The 19,417-nt window shown below is 44.9% G+C and overlaps 1 protein-coding gene across 1 annotated transcript in view; it reads left to right on the forward strand.

The window, feature by feature from the left end:
• Positions 1–15,902, forward strand: part of ADGRL3 (adhesion G protein-coupled receptor L3) — a 525,203-nt gene extending 509,301 nt beyond the window's left edge. The window contains 3 exon segments of the mRNA XM_040555050.1: positions 8,368–8,496; positions 11,925–11,942; positions 14,173–15,902. Coding sequence (XP_040410984.1) covers positions 8,368–8,496; positions 11,925–11,942; positions 14,173–14,972 — 947 coding nt within the window. The 3' untranslated portion in view covers positions 14,973–15,902.
• The last annotated feature ends 3,515 nt before the right edge of the window (positions 15,903–19,417 follow it).

Raw genomic sequence — 19,417 nt, forward strand, 5'->3', positions numbered from 1 at the left:
TTGTGCTCAGTTTTTTAGTGATTCTCAGGGTTTTCTGGAGAGGAGCAGTAAATACAGCGTACTTCTTGAAGTTCAGCCCAGGATGGCCCTGGTAGGGGATGCAGCCTCTGTGACCATTTGGAGACCATCATCTGCCAATGTGCAAATCTCATTTCATCATCAACACTGCTTTCAGCCAGGGCACCTTTTCCCAGAGCCTGTCCTTTTTGCAGAGTGCTGAGAGGTGTCTATGCTCAATGCTCCCCTGAGTCAGCAGGTGCACAGTGCTGCACAGACCCAGAGGACACAGTGCTCCTTGCCCTCGAGCATTTCCCTTCCCACTTTTCAGCCCAGCCCTGGGAAATTTAGTCCTTTAGTCCCTGGTTTCAAGGGTTTCAACAGTCCTGGAGCCTGGAGGCATCTGATTTATCCACAAACAGCAACAGCAATGAAAACCCACTTTCCTCCCACCTCAGGCGTATGATTAGCTGTTCAATTTCTGTTTCTTTATGGTCAAGACTGCCTCTTGAGAGTGGAGTAGTGCTTTTCTGAGGTGTTTATGTGTCCCCTGGATGTTTGGTGGAAGTCAAAGGGCAAGAAGCAGGGTGAGAGTCCCCAGAGGCATCTGCTAATCCAGAGCAAGCCCGAAGGCTCTTTTCCAGCATCTTGTCTAACTACAGTTTCATGAGTGCTGTGGCTTCTGCTCCCTTTCTGGGGTGAGCAGTGCTCAAGAGCACATGCTGTCCCAGCACCATAAATGCCTGTGCCGGTGGTCACAACAGCGGGGAGATCCTCCAAAAGAAATAGCCCAGGGATTTCAGAAGCTTGATTTATGTCAAGACTCTGAAATATCCATTTTGCCCAGCGCAGGAGGCCGTTTCTTTACCTCACCATCTCACTGCCCCTGGCATTTTTCTGATGAAACTGGCCAAGTTTTAACTCTTTGATTTCACACCCTGTGCCCCCTGCTTTTTCTGTTACCTCTCTGTAACCCTTACAGAGCACATACATCCTGCCCTTACACTCCCTGGCCCTATGGATACCCCCACCTGGGTCCCACACCCAAACGGATGGCGTATTTGGATGAAGCAGTCCACGTGCAGCTGCACTGAATCAGCCGGGAGGGATTGCTGTTTGCAAGGCACAAATCTCTGCAACCGTGTTAAGTGGCTGTTGTTTTGGCTAAATGTCAGTATCTGGCATCAGAATGAACCATCCTGATAATTACATATGAACTAGAAATGAATTCCAGGGAGCTGAGGTAGCTGTAAGCAAATTAATATTTTCTGTTTTGTAACGTAAATGCAGTATCCTTTTGGACTAGCGATTGCCATGCTCTCTCTTTTTATTGTTCTGTTGTACTTTTTTTTTCCAGTCAGCCATACATTTTGTGCCAGGAAAATTATGATTTTCTGCGTCAAGGATCAAAACTTAAGGAATTTAACTCATATTTCTGCTTACGTGCGAAATGAATCCCAGTGCTGATTGTCTTATAGTCTGTTTTGCCTTTCTGCTGCCTGGGACTGAGTTAGCTGAGATTTGTTGCAGTGATTTCAGTGAGTGACGTGGCATTCTTCCTTTGGGAGATATTATGAACTGGCTTTGATTTTAGGATTGACAGCCATATAATTGGAAGTTCAGTCATTAGGTGGATCAGATTTAAAGAGGAAAAGTAAGGGCAAGGCAATTTCTGAAATCAGAGCGGGCTTTGGGGAGTATTAGATCCAGCAGAGTATTGCTGCAGAGCAATCTTAATATGATGACTGTGAAAGAGGGAGGAAGAAAGCATGGCTGCTTATACAGATTCCTGTAAGTACAGGCCAATTTCTGCCATAGGCAAGGCTCCCTACAAGTAAGAGCTTAGGAGTAGTGAGAAATAAGTATAAAGAGGAACAATGAGGGATAATGCACCTTTGTATAAAGAATTATAAACCCTTTGAAGGGGCAGCAATGGTAAAAAGAAATGTCCCATTCTGGGAACGTGTTTCTGCTCTGAGCAGTTGAGAAGGAATCAGTGCAGTGATGGCCTCTATCCTGGGGCAAATATTTATAAATCACTGTAGACTAGCAATATGTTTGGAACGTGGCCTGCAGATTATAATCCAGCAGAGCTTTGTCATCTGAAATCATTACGTAAGAAAGGAAGAAAATAGGGAAAAAGAAATACTTTCCCTGCCCTGTCTCTGCATAAAAGCATGGGATGTTTCATTTTGTTAAGCTCTGGATAGCCCAGAGCTTAACAACCTCATTTGCTGAAATTCCATTTCACTGCAGTCAGTATTAATAGGTTCTCAATGAATAGATTAGATGCTGCAAGTGACAACAAACCTATTTGAGAGAAATTTAATAGGGAGGTTTATTGAAGTTTATTAACTGAATCCTGTTGGCTATTATAAGAACACAGTTCGATAAATCTAAACATCAGAGCATTCGTTGAAGGGAACCAGGAAAAATGCTGAAAATGCCTGTTGTCCTTCAGCAAATGTGTGATTTCACTTTTCATAATTGCATTAATTGTTTGAATAAACTGCAAGAGAACATGTGGAAGACCAGGATTCTTTAAATACATGAAAAATCTGTGTGTAATACAGTAAAGGACACTACTGAATGCTGATAAGGACAGTCACGATGATAACTGGAGCTTTGACTCACACAAACCTGCTTTGAATATATTTTCTTTCCCTGGAAGTAAAGCGGAATAAAAAAGTTAATGCTAAATGATGTACAGAGCTAGCCAGAACTTACAAACTGAGATCTGCGCAGCAAGATTGGTTCAGTAACATTCAGGTTAAGGAAATGATTTATTTACTATGGTTAGGATAAGGCAGATTTGTTTGCTTGTTCTATTGTGGTTTTTTGTTTGTTTGTTTTTGTTGGTTTGTGTTTTTTTTGTTGTTGTTGGTTGGTTGGTTTTGTTTTTAAATGAGCGCTGAGTAAAAGAGTCATCTCTAACCACCTAGTTGGTGTCAAGGATGCACCAGCCACCTGTGCTCGCTGGTAGTTCAGGCACTGCAGTACCTCCCAGGGACTGGTCCGTTCTCTCTGCAGGGTGGTCTGAAGTCAAATATATGAAGTGTGAGAAGCTGAGGTGCTTGATTTATGGTGGCTGTGGACAGAAAGATAAGTTGGCTGCTTCGGGAGGCAGAGTGGGCGGGAGCACAGCGCCCTATCCTAGCCCTGTGGGATGGAAGTAGCAAGAGCTGCATGGATGGGAAAATGTGAAGTAAGATGAAAGATTAAGGTTGACCAAAAACACAGCAGTACATGTTTTCGTTGTTGTTTTTTTTCTTTGGGAAACAATGAAAAAAGACCAAGAAAAATTACATTTGGGGACTCCCGGGTCAGAGGCAATGAAACATTTTGTTACAACTCAGATGTGCTTTTTCAAAGCTATTTATTTCTGTTTCTACTCTAATGGAAAGATGACATCATAAGAAAAAGTCCAAGTCAGCTTTCATACAAACCACTCTTTAGAAACAACCAAAAAATAATTTTCATTTGGAAAACATGGAGTTTCTTTGGACATTTTTGAAATGCTCAGTTGATTCACTACTTTATCAGATTCAATTTGTTAAATGCTTTGGTCTCTTTTCTCTGCAAAACTGCACTTCAGGCATGTCTGCTGGGTGTTGGGGAAATCTTCCCTTCCCCAGTGTGTTCCCACCCTGCTGAAATACACATAGCAAGGCTAGAGCCAATTTTGGCATGGGATTGAAGAGATAGAAAGCCAAGAGTGATATGTGAGGGCGTTGTTATCTTTGTGGACAGATGACCCAGACTAAAGCAGTCAAGCTCAAGCCATTTGCAGCCTGGTTGGGCCATGCTGAATGACGTTATTTTTCAGAAAGTCTGGAAGAGCACTCGGATACATTTCCCTTCCTGCTGAGCAGACCACGCAGATGATTCAAGTTAGCTTAAATGCCTTTGTGTGGCTTTGTCAGCCAGCTGCCCACGAGAAATTGTTTGAATTTTGTTTCTGAATGATACAATCTAGAGTCTGGTGACACACACTTGTCATCTTTCTTTTCATCCTTTGCTTTTAGCTAGTGTCTAAATTTTACCTATGTTTAACAGGGTGCAGCTTTCTCTTATGGTCATAACACCAAATTCTTGCTCTACTGATGTTAAATACGGGCTCTGGTTGTGGTCCTCTCATCCCACTGAACAAGCAGATGCCCAGGTGAGCCTTTGAGTTTGAAGCCTCATCTTTTTCCCACCCTTAAGGGCCACATGCACACAACACACGACAGGTTTGGAAACAGAGTGAATTTCCTTTCAGCAGGGTATTTTTGGCTAGCAGAAGTGAAGGTGTTTCAAGGCAGCTGAGCCGAAGCCAGCCAGCGTAATTAAGCAAATAAAGAGCACGTTTGGTAATTGAGTGCTGGGCTCAGGTGCTTCAGGAGATGGAAGAGGGATCATTTGTGTAGGGAATCTTACTGCTGAAAGGGTGCGAAGCAAGGACTCCGTGATTTGCTGGGAGAAGTTGGTGTCATGCTACAGAAGCGGACAAGAGCTGAGGACCCAGCCGTGAGTAAAGAAAAACAAGTGATGGACAAACGCTGCTTGCTGAGGATGTTAGGCACACTGCCAGCCTCAAGCCAGGTAGTTGCTGAGGTACACATTGCGAAGGAGGAGATTCGGGGCAGTCAGTTGGTACAAGCAGCCCTGATCTTCCTGCCTTTCAGTCCCCAGACTTGCTTTGGCCATTGCCAGCAGCAGCTATCGCAGCACCAGTGGCCCGTCTTTGCTGCGCACCCACACGTGAGACTGTGGCACATAGGGTCAAATAAGCCTATTTACTTTCCCTTGTATTTAGGGAGAGAGTGCTGCTTTGATCCCAGGCTTTCTTTATCGAGCTTTGCTGGCTGTTTATTACCAAGGCCATTTTCATGCAAACGGGGTCATAGTCTGGTAGCCCACCTGCTTCTTGTGCTCATGCCTCATCTGCAGACTTAATCCATCCTTTCTAATAGCCCTGCTGGTTGCTATAGCAATGATAAAGTGTTATGAAAAAGGCAGGATGGTACTTAAATGTATGGCTGGTGTTACCTTTTCCTTTCTCCCTCCTGGGAAGGAGAAACCCAATAATGGGGATTTGGTTGTTGTATTATTGTTTTATCTAAAGCTTTAACTACAGGCTCTCTGGAGCCTTAATGCAGTTCTCTCTCAAAATCCTTTGAGGCAGGGACTGTTGCAGCTTTCAAGCAGCTAAGGAGAAACAAGAGCCCAGATTAATGAATACAAGGTGTATGCCATTTTCTTTTTAAGATGCCAGAGGTTAAATTTCCGTGACCTGCACAGAAGGTGAAGTTCGCTGTGGCCAGCGCACCTGCTGCTGAGTCCTTAGGGCCCGGCCCAGTGCCTAAAAGTATTGAAAGCAATCAGAAAGTGCTATGGGTGGGTTTGTTTTGGCTTTGCATCAGGAGAATTACTCAGCACTGCCATCACAAATGGCATTTAGATCAGTAAATTAAAAAATCTTTGCCCTCAGGAATAAAGGGAGAGGAAGGCAGAAGATACAATATTTTTGCTTAGTATCTGCATACGGGCTGTTTTGTTATACCAAGCATCCTCTTTTACACACCTGAGAGAAAGAAAATGACTTATTCTGAGTTTTCAGCCTTTGGTGGTGTTTATAGTTGGAATCATGGCTCTGCATTAAAAGTTGCCAGAAATGATCTAGTCCAGAAGAGCCAGGTTTGTGTGAATTTAGCCCGTTTCAGAGCCCACTGGGCAGCAAAGAACCCCCCTGGTGCCTCTAGGCAAGCCAAGCATTGTGTGCTGACACAGATCTGTCCCTTCTTGTCTCTTGTCATGCGACACAAGCAGCCCTGGTGTTAAACGGTCCGACCTGCCCAGCTGACACAGGGAGCAAACCCCATGAGCATCCCTGTCTTTGTTGCAGGAGCCCTGTCTTCTAGACAAGATCAGACCAGGAATATATCGAGTGAGGTGCTCTTTCTGGCAGCTGCCATTTAAAGACGCCTCGAGCAAAAGCATTCGAAATCACGTGGCAGGTATATCCTCCTCTTCCTTATTAAATCTCACAGTGACCAACTTGGAGATTGGGTTAAATCTCATATGGGAGGATTATATCACTTCTGGATTTATGACTGGCATTAGCTCTGGACATCCCTGTTACCTGAACAAAAGTGAGTCCCTTTTCAAATCTTTTATGGCCCAGCTTGTTTAGAAGTGGCATAAAAGCAGAAACACTTTAATGCAGCTAGTAGTCACACTGGTATAAAGCTAGTGCAAGAAGACAAGTTGTTCCTACAGTCCCTCACCCCACATGTACATGAGATTAATGGATAAATGCGTTACCTGAAAGAAAGGATTGACTCATTTGACTATGAGTTATATTCAAGGTTGCTTAGTTAAGTGTTCATATAATGTTTTTTTACAGGAGACAGCTTTGTTTCCTTATTTCCAATCACAACAGTTCATCAGTATAGCCAAAACCATCAGGTGAGAGACAACAGTATTTTTTCCAGCTGCATGTGTTGAGGAGCCTCCCTGGCATGCAGCCCTCATGCAGTGCTGCCTTCTTACCATGTCCTGCGCTCAAAAGGCCAAGTGACCTGCTAACGCCATGTGCCTCGGGGTGGGAGGGCTGGGGGGGAGCAGAAAAGAGGGGCAGGACAGCAGGCTGCTTTCTCCTGATCCTCTGCAATTGTAGAGCAGTGCCATCATGGGACATGGAGCCAGTGTATGAGCAGTGCGGAGGCACCTCTGGAGCTCTGGAGGTCCTTGGGTTTGGCCAGCTTTTGCTTTCTTAGATACTCTGTTGGTTTGAGCTTTCAGAGGGTTTGCTGATAAGGCAAGGCAAAGCAAAGCAGAAGCCAGGTAATTATTTGCAGAGAAGAGGTTGTGCCCTGAACCCCAAGTGCCTTGCAAAGGCTGCCTCCACAGGGCCACCTCCACCACCAAAGGAAGCAGATGGTGGTCTCCCCTACCCCAAAAGTGACAAAGGCATCGCTGTGAGAGTGGCTGGTTTTGAGGAACTGGCTTTTCGATTGCTTGTTTGGGTTTGGTCCAGCAGGTATTGGTGACAGCCAGGTAAGGCAAACAGTTTGACTAGCGGCCAAGCCAGGGCGTGGGAAGCTGGGAAGGAATATTTGGAAGGCTTGCCACAGCCCTGGATGGCAGCAGGCTGGGGAAAAGGTGGTGGTCTGTTTTCTGTGCTCCTTCCCTTCCTCTTTGCCCTCTGATAGCCCTGTCCTGGCTGGCTGTAGTCACCCCCATCAAAAACTTGCTTGTTCTTGGGAAGGTTTTGCTCTAATGGTTTAGCCCAAGAGGTTAAAAAATATATGTCCTTGAGTATTCCTGGGGATTGCCCTGGGATGAGTTTTTGTGTCAGCTGCCTCTCTGGATCCCAGAGGAGTCTTAATGGGGCAAGGGCTTAACAGATTCGTGGTCCTGCAGGTCAGCTAAAAGGAGGGGGGAGGCTTTGCTTCGTGGGTTGATGCCCATGGTGGGAAACACGGTGGGTCTCAGCAGCCACCTGCCCAACCATGATGATCCTAAAAAGCACAAGTCCGGAGGCTGCAACCACAAGGGACAGACCTGAGCAGGAGGCTGACTGCTGGCTGCGTGGTCAGAAATGACTGCAAGGAGGGCAGGGAGTGCTGAAAAAAAAAAAGGTGTTTGCTTGGAAAAAGGTGAGCAAGAGGAGAAAGCGCATCTCCATGGTCCCCTCTCGCTCCTGATAGAAACACCTGCTGGGGCTGCGGTGCTCTTGCTCCCCACCTGCCAGGAGGTACAGGGAAGCTTTCAGGAACAGGAGCTGAAGTGAAACTTGCCCTCTTAGCAATGAGAAACTGGTTCATGAAGCAGAGCTCTCCGATAAGTGCCGAGAGCCTTTCGGAGAGGATGCAGTTTCCACCCTTTCTTTTTAATTACACTTTTTTCAATTTTAGATGTGTTTCAAAGGACAAACAAAAGAGATCCTAACACATAGTGGGAATTAAATGTGCTGTTTTATGTTAATCTTTTTTTTTTCTTTTTTCCTTCTTCATTTGGTACTTTCTGGAGAGTTCCCCCCCCCATTGTGTAGGCTGCCATCTTCCTGTGTTTATTTGTAGCAAGCATGTGGGCATAGCCTTGCTTACACTCAGAGCAACTGGGGAACCACCATAAATGTAGCTTATCTGCTTTCTGATCCATTTTCTTTTGCATCAGTTTGGATTTGTGCATTGTCAGTAACATCTGTGCTGCTTTAGTGGCCTACAGTTTTTGAGTCTAATTAGCTGGCTGCTTGTAATCCGGACTATTTCAACTGTTGTCATTCTGAATGTTCTTTTTTCCCTTTTTTTTATGCCACATTTGCCTGATTGACCTTTTTTTGTTGTTTTTTTTTTTCTCTGTCTTTCTATCGGGCTGCTCCAGGAGCCATGGCTAATCATCTTATAACCAATGCTCTGCTTCGTCCTCATGGCACTAACAACCCTTATAATACATTGCTCGGGGAATCGGCGGTCTATAACAACCCTTCTGTCAGCATGTACAACGCACAAGGTGTGCTGGAGTTTCTCTCTAATTTTTCTAGTGAGAATTCCATTTTCTGTGGCTTATTTTGGCCCATTTCTTTCTTTTTTTTTTCTTCCTTTTTTTTTCTCCCCACACACACACTTTGTTTTTTTGGAACTGGGCACAAAAATGATCCCCCCCTTTCCTTTCATTTCAGTGCATTTTTCCATTTTCCTTAGGCTTTTTTTCCATGAGCGATCAAGTTCACTTTGAGAGACACTCATCAGTCCCACTCAAAGCATTCATAGTAGTTTTTATTTTGATTTTTTTTTTAATCCCCGTGCTTTTGTATTGTTTTGGTCTTGTGTCTGTGTTTTGTCAGACGTATCCATTCCTCTCTTTGTTGTCAGCACATTTCCTCGTTAAACCATTCATTTCAGAAACAGGAACACCTTTGAAGGTAAGTGAAGCTAAAATGGCCTTTGACACCAAAGCTGCTCGTTCGAAATGGCAGAGAGAAATGCGGTCAGCAGCGCACCGGCGTGTCTGCCAGAGGTTACAGGAGTAAAAATGCAAAACAAAGCAAAACCGCCCTTGATCTGTAGGAAAAAAAATGACAGCTGAAGCAAGGAGTGGAGGTCGGCTCTAACAAGTAGAGCTTAGACATTGTAGCAAATGTTTTGCCGTTTGCATTAATACGTTTTCTATATGCTCTTAGAAAGTAAGAAGAAAGAAAGAATAGAAAAAGATGTAGGGGAGACTAGGAGCTCTTGGCATACCCTCCTTGTGGCGATGAAAAGGGAATAGGTAGAGTCAGTTGTACCTAGCTGAGGCTCCTGCTGGGAGATCAGCCTCTTGTCACCTACGTGTGCGTCTCTGCTCCAGCCGTGGGGACCACTGGGGTTTGTAGGCAGATGTCCTGGTGCTGCTGCTAGGGACAGGCAGATGTGTTTAACCAGGACCTGAGGGGCAGCTGGGGAGGATGGAGCTCTGCCAGCTCCTCTCTGCTGATGGCTCTGTCCAGCTCTGCCACCTCCGTTTGATTCTGGGGGGATTGCTTGAGAGGAGGCCAGATCCTTACAGAGTAACGCTGCTTCCAAGCACAAGTTTGTCAGGTGTCCCCTCCCTATGAAGGTGTCCCTTACCAGTAAAGGATCTCTAAGGAAGGGAGAATAACGATGGTTATCATGCAAACACTAAAATCCCTGTTATGCTATATAGCAGAGTATTGTTTACAACAGAAATAGATATCAAACTGTATCACTAGGGTATTTTCATTCAAACCACAAGGAAGCATGTGTGTTTGACCTTTTTGCTGTTCATAAATTTCCTAAGCCATGCTAACTTTGTGTAATAAATTTGCTTTCACTAATGCTTTTTCTAAAAGGGACTACAGTTAAGCTTGAAATGCTCTGCATTTTAGGAACTTCTATGTATCGCAAATGTCAAAACAAGCTTTGATATTCTGTATGTTTCTTTGCATGATAATGTTGAGATTTGAGGGACTTTCAAAATAAGTTGCAGCAGGTAATGATGGGTCAACATCTGGCTTAAGACAAGCCCTAATGTTCAAGTCTGGGTGCCTTGAGCGGAAAAAAAAGTGTTTTGAGCAGAAATGTGACAAAAAGGTTTTATGTACATTTTAATAATCTTGTGTTCTTCTAGCTTTTAAGACTGGATTCTGATACAATTGCCTGAGTTAACAACGTATTATTCCACAAATAGTGTTATTGATTTGAAAGTGCTATTTGGTGCAACACAAGCAGATGGAAAACAGAGAAACCTGCCTAGTCTACATCTGTAGGAGATTAAAGAAAGTGGGACCACTACTGATCCCATTTAAGCTGCAGAAGCTTTACCATTGACTTTACCGGGCAGCAGAATGCAACCCATTGTGTTCAGGAAGCTGCAAGTTAATTAATGATCAAAGAAAGTGGTATAGCTATTGCTTTTCAAACTGGTTATTGTCCTGGGACCAAGCATTCCATTAGAAAGTGTGAATATTAGGAGATCCCGCAGGGGAAACAAAGGTTAGCAAAAGCAGTTTGGGCTCTTTGGGATTAAAGACCCTGCAGCCAGGCTAAAGCAGGGATAGTGCATTGTAAAAGTAGGCACTTGGCACCATCTCTGGGCGTGCCTTGGCTAGGACTGGTGTGCAGTGAGGGCACGATAGCTAACGTCATTCTACTAACTCACTCCATGTCACCAAGGCTATGATTTTTTTGCACCTTCATCTGCCACTTCTGGTGCTATCCATTGACAGAGGCAGGACACTATAAAGAGGGTAAACCTGGGGTCTTACCTGTTCTGTCCATTCCTTCCCCTTCCCCAGTTACATGCATTAAAATACCCTCTCTGTTCAAGCTGAAGCTGCCACATCCATGTTAGAGTCTCAACAGGAGCCCTAAAAAGCATTGAAAAAAGGCTGGGGATGAGAACCCAAAAGGCCAAAGCCTGTTTACTGGTGGCAAAAGCAATTCCTTCAGTGGGACAGAGCATAGAAGAAGGAGGAGGTGGTAGGTGAGGAGCCTGGCACCCCGCAGCACGTGCACAGCGCTTGCTGCCATTTGCAGCTGATGGATGTACGCTCGCTCGGTCTCTTGGATGCCTAAGTGTCTCAAAATGGCCTAACCACTTCCATGAGTGATAATTTTAAGAGAAGAAGGAAATCACGTAACAAGCTCTGCTTAAATCACAGCGTGCCACAGACCAGTGCAGAGTGGGAAGCTGACAGTTAAAAATGGCTCTTCATCTTCATCTCTGGCTCTCCTTTTTTTTTTTAATCCTTCCTTCTCGATAGCTTCATTTAGAGATGCCATTATTCGATCTACTATTTCTCTCACCTTTGTTTGCAAAGTCCATGTAGCTTTCCATGCGTTTTGGTTATAAAAGAACCGGAAAAAAAAAAAAAAAGCTTCCTTGCAAAAGTTTGTAACGTGCCAGCAGCCCCATGATGAGCAAAGTCGTACTCTTACAAAGCACTGTTGCAAAGGATGGACAGCAAAACATTTTAGCAAGGAAATGGATTTCAGTTTCAACTGCCAGGGGTTATTATAACTAACAGTAAGTAAAGCCATTCATTTTAAGACTTTGGAAATGACATTGACAGTGCCTGTCTTTTCAAGCATGACTGTTGCGAGCTTTAGACTTTTCTTAAAATTTCCAGGGATTATTTCTTGATTTGTGTTGCACACTGGACATTTATAATGGCATTGGAAAAAGTTTTAAATGTTATTATTTTTTTTAATAAAATGTAGTATATTGATATTGCGCGTAAAATAATTTTCTGTCTAAAATGTCAATATTTTTAACCTGAAATAAACCATGTAACAAATTCATGTATTCTGGGCAGTGAAAATTATTTCCGTTAACTCTCTTCTGCATATCATCAACTTGCTTTTTACTCATGTTTCTCCTACTGTCGCTGTAAGCTTACTTGTTGTTTTTTCTTTCCTTTTCTTCATGCTGTCGTTTAGAGCCCTACAGAGAGACAAGTATGGGAGTAAAGCTAAACATTGCATATCAAATGTAATTTTTTTTAGTTCACTTTTATTGCATCACATATAGATGATGTAGTTAATAAAGGAAATTCATCTCACAGTTTTGAAATTGGAAGAATCTAAAGCTTATGAATATACATATGTATATATACATGTGTGTGTGTGTATGTGTGTGGGTATATATATGTATGTGCACATACATATATATAGAGAGAGAGAAGATTAGATGGTGCCTTCTTTGTTTATTTCCCGTTTTTGTGGTATCATTTACCCAGCCTAGTTTTTCATTTAGCCGTGCGTACAATTCTTTTGAACTTCACCTTTTAATTTGCAAGGTCGTAGCATTTTTATACGGCGTGTTTCATTACAGAACCTGCTCTGTTTTCACGTGCAATGCCTCCGTTTTATTTCCCTGCTGAACCCCCTGGCCTCCAGCTCTATGCATTGGCAGCAGAAGTGGCACTCAGTGCCTCAATGCATACAGTGCCCAACCATCAGACAATCACTGTTCCCATTGCATACAGTCCTCCCCTAAAACGCTCACTTCTCATTTCTCCCTAAACATCATGGCTCGTTGGGAGGGCTTCTAACGTGAAAATAAGTGGCTTTGCTCTATGTCTGTGATGGCTAGCTAACTTTTTTGCATAGCTCCCTTGTTTTCTGGAAACACGGGACACAGCAGCACACTCTAAGCTTCAGAAACCTAAACTCAGACACATTTGGGGCATTTCACTCAAAAGAGAACAAAATCCTGCAGAAGCATTTTCCAGCCGTTGACATACACAACTACTACATCGCAGATATAGACTAAACCCTGTATTTTCAGAAGGTACACATGCCATGTAGCAAGCATGGTGTGAACAACCGTTAATCCTAAATTGTTGGCTAATGGCTCCTCTAATCAACCGCTGCTTGCTGGGAGTTGCTTGTGATTTTTTTGGCAACGCCCAAAACCCTTAGCTGAAAGGTAGATACATGATTTCGTGCATTCCTCGCTCTGGGTAGGCTAGTAATACAAAAAAGAAAGCAGGGCAGCTTAAACTGCCAGTGGCCCGAGTTTATCCTCCCTTGCCCACTTGTCCCACATTGCTTTCAAAGCACTTCTCCACCATCCCCTGCAGTGCGAGGGAGGCACGAGTCAAGCCCCAGACTTGCAGACAGGCAGTGTTGATGCAGGCAGTTAGTGGGACAGAAGCGACCAGGCCCATTTGTTGCTAAAATCCAAACGTCTCATCTGTGGCTGTATGTGCATTATATATTCCTCATGCAAGCCAGGCACCTGAATTTCACTGGGCTGCATTTTCCAACACAGCAGGCAAGGCAGAAAGATAGCGAGCCAGGCCTAGTGGCATCCCCAAGACCCTGTCACTCTGTGCAGGTCCCCCTGAGCCTGAGATACCATGACAGTGATGGTAGTTTATCTTCATTAAGCCCTCTGCTTTAACTTGGAAAGTAAAATAGAAGCTACTTCTAAAGGCTCTGCAAGACCCCGCAGCAGCTGTCTGCAGCACTGATTACATTAGAAATGCCACCTGTCCAGTATCAGATAAGTTATTTTGGCCACGGCCTTGGACCAGGAGAGGTAGGGCATTTAGCCTTGTTCCCAAAAAGCTTCAGACAGGAAGCGCTCTGCGCCCCTGTCTTGCATGTCTGCACAAGCTAATCACCAAATCTTGCCTTTAGGGCCTATGCCTTTCCTCTGACGTGGAGAGAGGATTTATTTTTCACCTTCAAAGCAAGTAAGGATACAGTCCTAAGTGAAGTCAGGGTAATGATTAACCTGTGCTGTGAATACATTTCCTCAGCTGGGGTGAATTGCCAAAGAGCGTGGAGCAAGGGCTGTTTGGACCAGCTCAGGCTCACGTATCCCTCAGCTCCCCAAAGACATACAGAGCAAAGCCCCGAGCCTCTGGAAGCAGCCGTGCACTATAGCCACATAGGATATATTGGTGAGGAGAGGTTATTCCTTCCCACCAGCTCTTGCTGCATCAAGTAAAACACCTGGCAGCACTTTTCCATTTTTCGGTGGCCAGACCTTAAGTCGGCGAGGTGGAGCCATGCCCTCTTGTTTTGGCCAAAGCACTCTTCTCGCTGCTGAGCCTGGCCCACCAGTTGCCTTCCCCCAGCAGCGTGGCAGCCTAGGAAGGGGGTTTTGAGTGTGCACATCCCGCGTGAGTGTCCTCCTGTTTGTACAAGTCACCCTCTCTTGTGTAATGTTTTTCAGAGGGGCTTCTGAACAATGCCAGGGATACAAGTGTCACGGATACTCTACCACTGAATGGTAATCACGGCAACAGCTACAGCATCGCCAGCGGCGAGTACCTCAGCAACTGCGTGCAAATCCTTGACCGCGGGTACAACCACACCGAGAACGCCCTTGAGAAAAAGATCCTGAAGGAACTCACCTCCAACTACATCCCTTCCTACCTGAACAACCACGAGCGCTCCAGCGAGCAGAGCCGCAACCTGATGAACAAACTCGTCAACAGCGTGGGCGGCGGGAGCGAGGACGACGCCATCGTGCTGGACGACGCCACCTCCTTCACCCACGAGGAGAGCCTGGGCCTGGAGCTCATCCATGAGGAGTCGGACGCCCCGCTGCTGCCCCCCCGGGTGTACTCGGCAGACAACCACCAGCCCCACCTCTACAGCCGGCGGCGCATCCCGCAAGACAACAGCGAGAGCTTTTTCCCTTTGCTGACCAACGAGCACACGGACGACCTCCAGTCGCCCAACAGGGATTCTCTGTACACCAGCATGCCCACGCTGGCTGGCATGCCCATGACAGAGAGCGTCACCGCCAGCACCCAAACCGACCCCCCGCCAGCCAAAAGCGGTGATGCCGATGATGTTTACTACAAAAGCATGCCCAACCTAGGCTCCAGAAACCACGTCCATCAGCTACACACGTACTACCAGCTAGGTCGAGGCAGCAGCGACGGTTTTATAGTCCCGCCAAACAAAGAGGGAACTCCCCCGGACGGCAATGCAAAAGGACCCGCTCACTTGGTCACTAGTCTATAGAAGATTAAGCAAAAATTAAGCAAACAGACAACAAACAGCCCCTCCGTAACACTTGGTTTACTGTTCTGAGTTAATACAAGCAGTGGTAATATTGTGTGTACTCCTAAATCTTCATGCTGTTCTAAACAAAATGAAACTCTTGGACTTTTTTTACTGGAATTTTTAGGCCAGCCCGGAAAAAACAAACAAACAAAAAAAAACAGGAACTGCTGCCCCCCCTCTTCCTCCCCATCCTTCCTCCCTTCAGACAGACTTCATTATGTTAATGAAAGAGATAGGACAGATAACGGCACACTTCGTGGCCTTCTCAAGTTATGCTGTGTTTGTTTAAACAATCCTTGATGCTGTGTTGCTCTTAATACCGAAGACCTGATTTAAGAAAAAAAAAAAAAAAAGCAAAGAAAAAAAAAAAGGCCAAAAATGTGCATTTGAAACTAGTAGAGATGACGCATCTAGGTGGGAGTGCTGCACAAAACAAACGAGCTAGCAAAGCTGTTTATTACAAATCCAGATCACGTAATGGGTTTTGGTCACTCACAGCTCGGTTTGACCGCAGCACCCTTTGCTGCTGGAGCAAACCAAACAAAAATTAATGAGACGGAAGGGAATCCTAGAATTATATGCTAAACGCATATTTTACATTTTGCTGTATTAACTGATGATAAAAAACTAATGGCAGAAAAAAGAGAATCGAACAATTTCTATGTAATGTACAGATACTAGCATTGCACATATAGTCTGCTTTCTGTTCCTCCAGAACTTGCGTCCCTGTTAATGTAGTGGAAAAAAAAAATAAGAACTTTTCTGTTGTGCTGGTCTTGTAAGTTTGTCTACCAGTAGGAGCAAGGTTTTTCATAACTCCTATTTTTCTTTTCTTTCCTTTTGCCTCTTCCCCTGCCCCTCCCATCCCGGTATAAAGTCTCACTGGGCCAAAAAAAAAAAAAGATACAAACACCGCTTTCTAAGGACCATTTTTAGTAACACGATAACAGTTTCTTTCCAGCCAGGGGAGTCTTTTATTTCCTTGCTGTGTCTCTCTCTTCAGCCGGTGTATTGCTGGCAGACCTTTTGCAGAATAGAGCAGGGCAAACTTTCTGTTTACAGTGCACAACCGATCATAACAGTAATCCTGTGAAGCATCTTTGGCAAGCAGCCCCTCACCCAGGCTGTAGGTTTGCATCTAGAAGCCAAGAGGTTTTCGTAGTCATAGCGGGGCTTCTGCATGAGACGGCGACTTCCCCGTAGGAGTTCAAGGGCCTTCACGGCTCTGCCCGGTCCCCAGTTTAGGCACTTGTACTGCAGTGGTTACGAAGAAAACTGATTGATGCGTAGTGATCTAAAAAGTACTTTTGCAGTGATTTTTAAAGAAAAGAAGTCTTCTGTTCATTATTTCGCCTAACAGGAAAGTTATTTATTTGACAGGATTTTAAATAACATAGGCTTTCCAGAGGTAAATTAGCAGCACGGAGAATAATTTCTTTTTTTTTTTTTTCTTTTCGCTTTTTTTTTTAATTTATGATCATTTTGTATGGTCTCAGCAGTTGAATGACCTCATTACTAATATTTGTTGTAAAAGTGAAGCTTGTTTGCCAACCAATAAACAACTGATCACAATTTAGAAGACACTGTATGTATGTACTGTACGGTTAATCGCTCTTCTCTGTTGTTCCTCTCTCCACTGCTGTCTTCAGTACGTTTCCTCTCCTGTAAGGCATGGGTGAGCAATGCCAAAGAAAGGAAGCCGAGCTGAGCAATTTAAGCACAAACGTTACACGGCTACGGCTGACTAGAGACATCAGGCTAGCAAGACTTGTTTAGGGGCGAGAACAAAGCTGGTCCACATTTCTCGCAGGTTATTCTAGGTCTGTTTTGTGCCTACTGTATATACTAGACAATGACATGCAGATGATTTGAGTATAGTATTTCATGTGTCGTACTTTTTAATCATTGTAATTTCCTTTTTTTTTTTTTATTTTTTTTATTTTGATTCTTCTGAGATTAAAAACTGCTGGTAGCATGTCAAAGAGTAAAACAAGTCCCCGTTAGGCCTCCTCAGTCTTTGTTTGCTGTCTCTTTATTTTCTTGCTCCGGGCGTATGCAAAGCTATTCCTCACAGAAGGCGCCATTGCCACCGCCAGCCACGTTGCACTAGAGACCCCGTCAGCCTTCCCATCCCACGGCCAAGGGCCCAGCCTGTCTTCGTATCCCTCAGGAGCAATCAGGTCTGTGCAAGGGTCTGTTTTGGGCCACCTGAGATGTTCCTGCAGCCAGGTGCTCAAGCCAAAATGCCATGGGGAGGAAATGAGGTCTATTCCTGACCAAGCTGTTCCTCCCGACGGGTCTAGATTTCAGCATTTCCCATCCTGACCTTGGGAATCCCCTGGTGTCATAGCGTAACAGTTGTCAGCCAGCCAGGTTGTGCCTCCCTGTTTAGTTTTATCTTTCACGCCAGCAAGGACTGAGCTGGGAGGCGTGTGGCAGAGCTGTGCATGCAAGTAAAACGAGCAATTCGGACCCTGTGGCCACGCCGATCTGTGCAGCAGTCCAACCGAGGCTGCAAAGCCTTGAAACACTTGACACACCTGTATTTTGGAGAAAGTTAAAAGGGCCCATTAGTATCAGTCTCTTCTACCCACTAGTATTAGTCTCCAAAAAACCAGGTTTCCAGGTGGGATTAAAGTCACACAGAGGGTGAGATCCACTGTAGCAAATATTGCCATGATAAAATGGGAGGGGGGTGATTGGTGCAGTGTGTCTGAAACTATGCAAGAACAAACCAGTGATGGATTTGCTATGGGGTGACTTGTGTCCTACCGAATATCTTTGTCTTTCTTTCGTTCTCTTCCCATGAGTTTTTGATTTATCGGTGAACAGGCTTTTTCCCCCCTTTTCCATCCCTTCTTTCTTGAGCGTCTCTCCTCCAGCCTACTTGCCTATTAGCGCTTTGATTGCAAAAACTGCTGCTTATTTTCAAGCTGATTATTTCCGTCCCCAGGCTGATCTGGCACCACAGGGTTCGCTGTTGGTGCTTCTTATAGATTTGGTAACAGCTGAATCACAAAAGAGGGGAAATAGACATCATTAATTACATTAAGCCAAAAATGTTTTAAAACTGACATTTGGTTCGGGGAGGGCAGGGAGCAGGATGGGGGTTATTTTTATCATTTTTTTCCCCGTCAAAGCAGTCTCTTGTCATGTTAGATAGTTGATTATGGGCATGGTGAAGGTTTCTGCTCTTTGATCAATGGCTCAGTAGAGGCAGGCGTTATGTGACTGGGAACACAGCAGTGTCGTCTGTGCAGACTGCAGCACATGAAGCTCAACTCAAGCCCTTGGAGCCTAAACTGCTCTCAGAGTGTGAGGGAGAACTACAGAACTTCTAAGGCATTTCTTCATGGTGGGCAAAGGTGGAGAGATATGAGAGAACAGCACGTGGCACACACAATAGCCTGATGAAGTAACTATTACAGTATTATATCTGTACCAACGCTTGGGGCACGCAACTTGGCAAGCCGGGTCAAAGTGTATAGCCAGCCCTGTACTGGAGGGATCTGCTTTTTAAGAGCTGTGTTAAAAGAAAGGGAGGAAAAAATGCATGTAGAGATAGATAGAATATTAAAACTTCATCATTCAGCTGCAGTAAGCATCCCACTTTCAATGAAAAACAGACTAAAGGCAAAAAGGCAGTGCTTGGTCCTACAAAGCCATCCACTTGATACATAGACTGCTCTTTTTGGAAACATGGCACTGCCTTTTGGAGATGCTGGTTGCTGGGCATGTACGGAGTGAGATTTTCCAGTGTCGATATGTAGCTTGTGGCATCCTTCCTTCATAAAGTCTTGCTTGCAAGTGGGAAAGGGGAAGGGAGAAGCACAAGGCTGTGAGATAAGCACTGAGCCACGCTTTGTGCATTGCATGCTCCTGGAAAGCATCTTGGGATGTTTTGCAAGTGGTGAATCCCTTTTTCCCCCTGCTTCTTGTAATCTGCACATAACCAGGGTTACTTTCCCTGTGCATTCCTGTCACAGAATGCCCCATAGCTACCTGATGCACAAGTTTGCTGGACTGTCACTACGTTTCCTACTGCTCAAGGACACTTTGGCTCTGATGGGCATTGCTTGTCAGTCTTCTGCAAGAACCATAGGAGACAAGCTGCATAAGACTGTAAAGATCTCCCTAAAAAATGCGAAGGAGAGGCGCAACGGGAAACACACGCCAAGACAAACTACAAGACTATGTAGGCTGGAAGTAGGGGGGGGATCATCACAGCTTTGGAGACACTGTGTAGGCAATACTGTTTACCACAGTGCTGCTCCTTTCCTCCTTTTGATTGCATTTAGTTCCCTGAAATCTGTGTTTGCTAACCAATCTGCTCCCTTCCTCCTTGCCCCCAGACAATGAGCAGCAAGATGCTCCAGAGGGATGGGGGACAGGGAGGTGCTGAG

The sequence above is a fragment of the Cygnus olor genome, chromosome 4 (genome assembly GCF_009769625.2).
Source record: "Cygnus olor isolate bCygOlo1 chromosome 4, bCygOlo1.pri.v2, whole genome shotgun sequence".
NCBI classification, from domain to species: Eukaryota; Metazoa; Chordata; class Aves; order Anseriformes; family Anatidae; genus Cygnus; species Cygnus olor.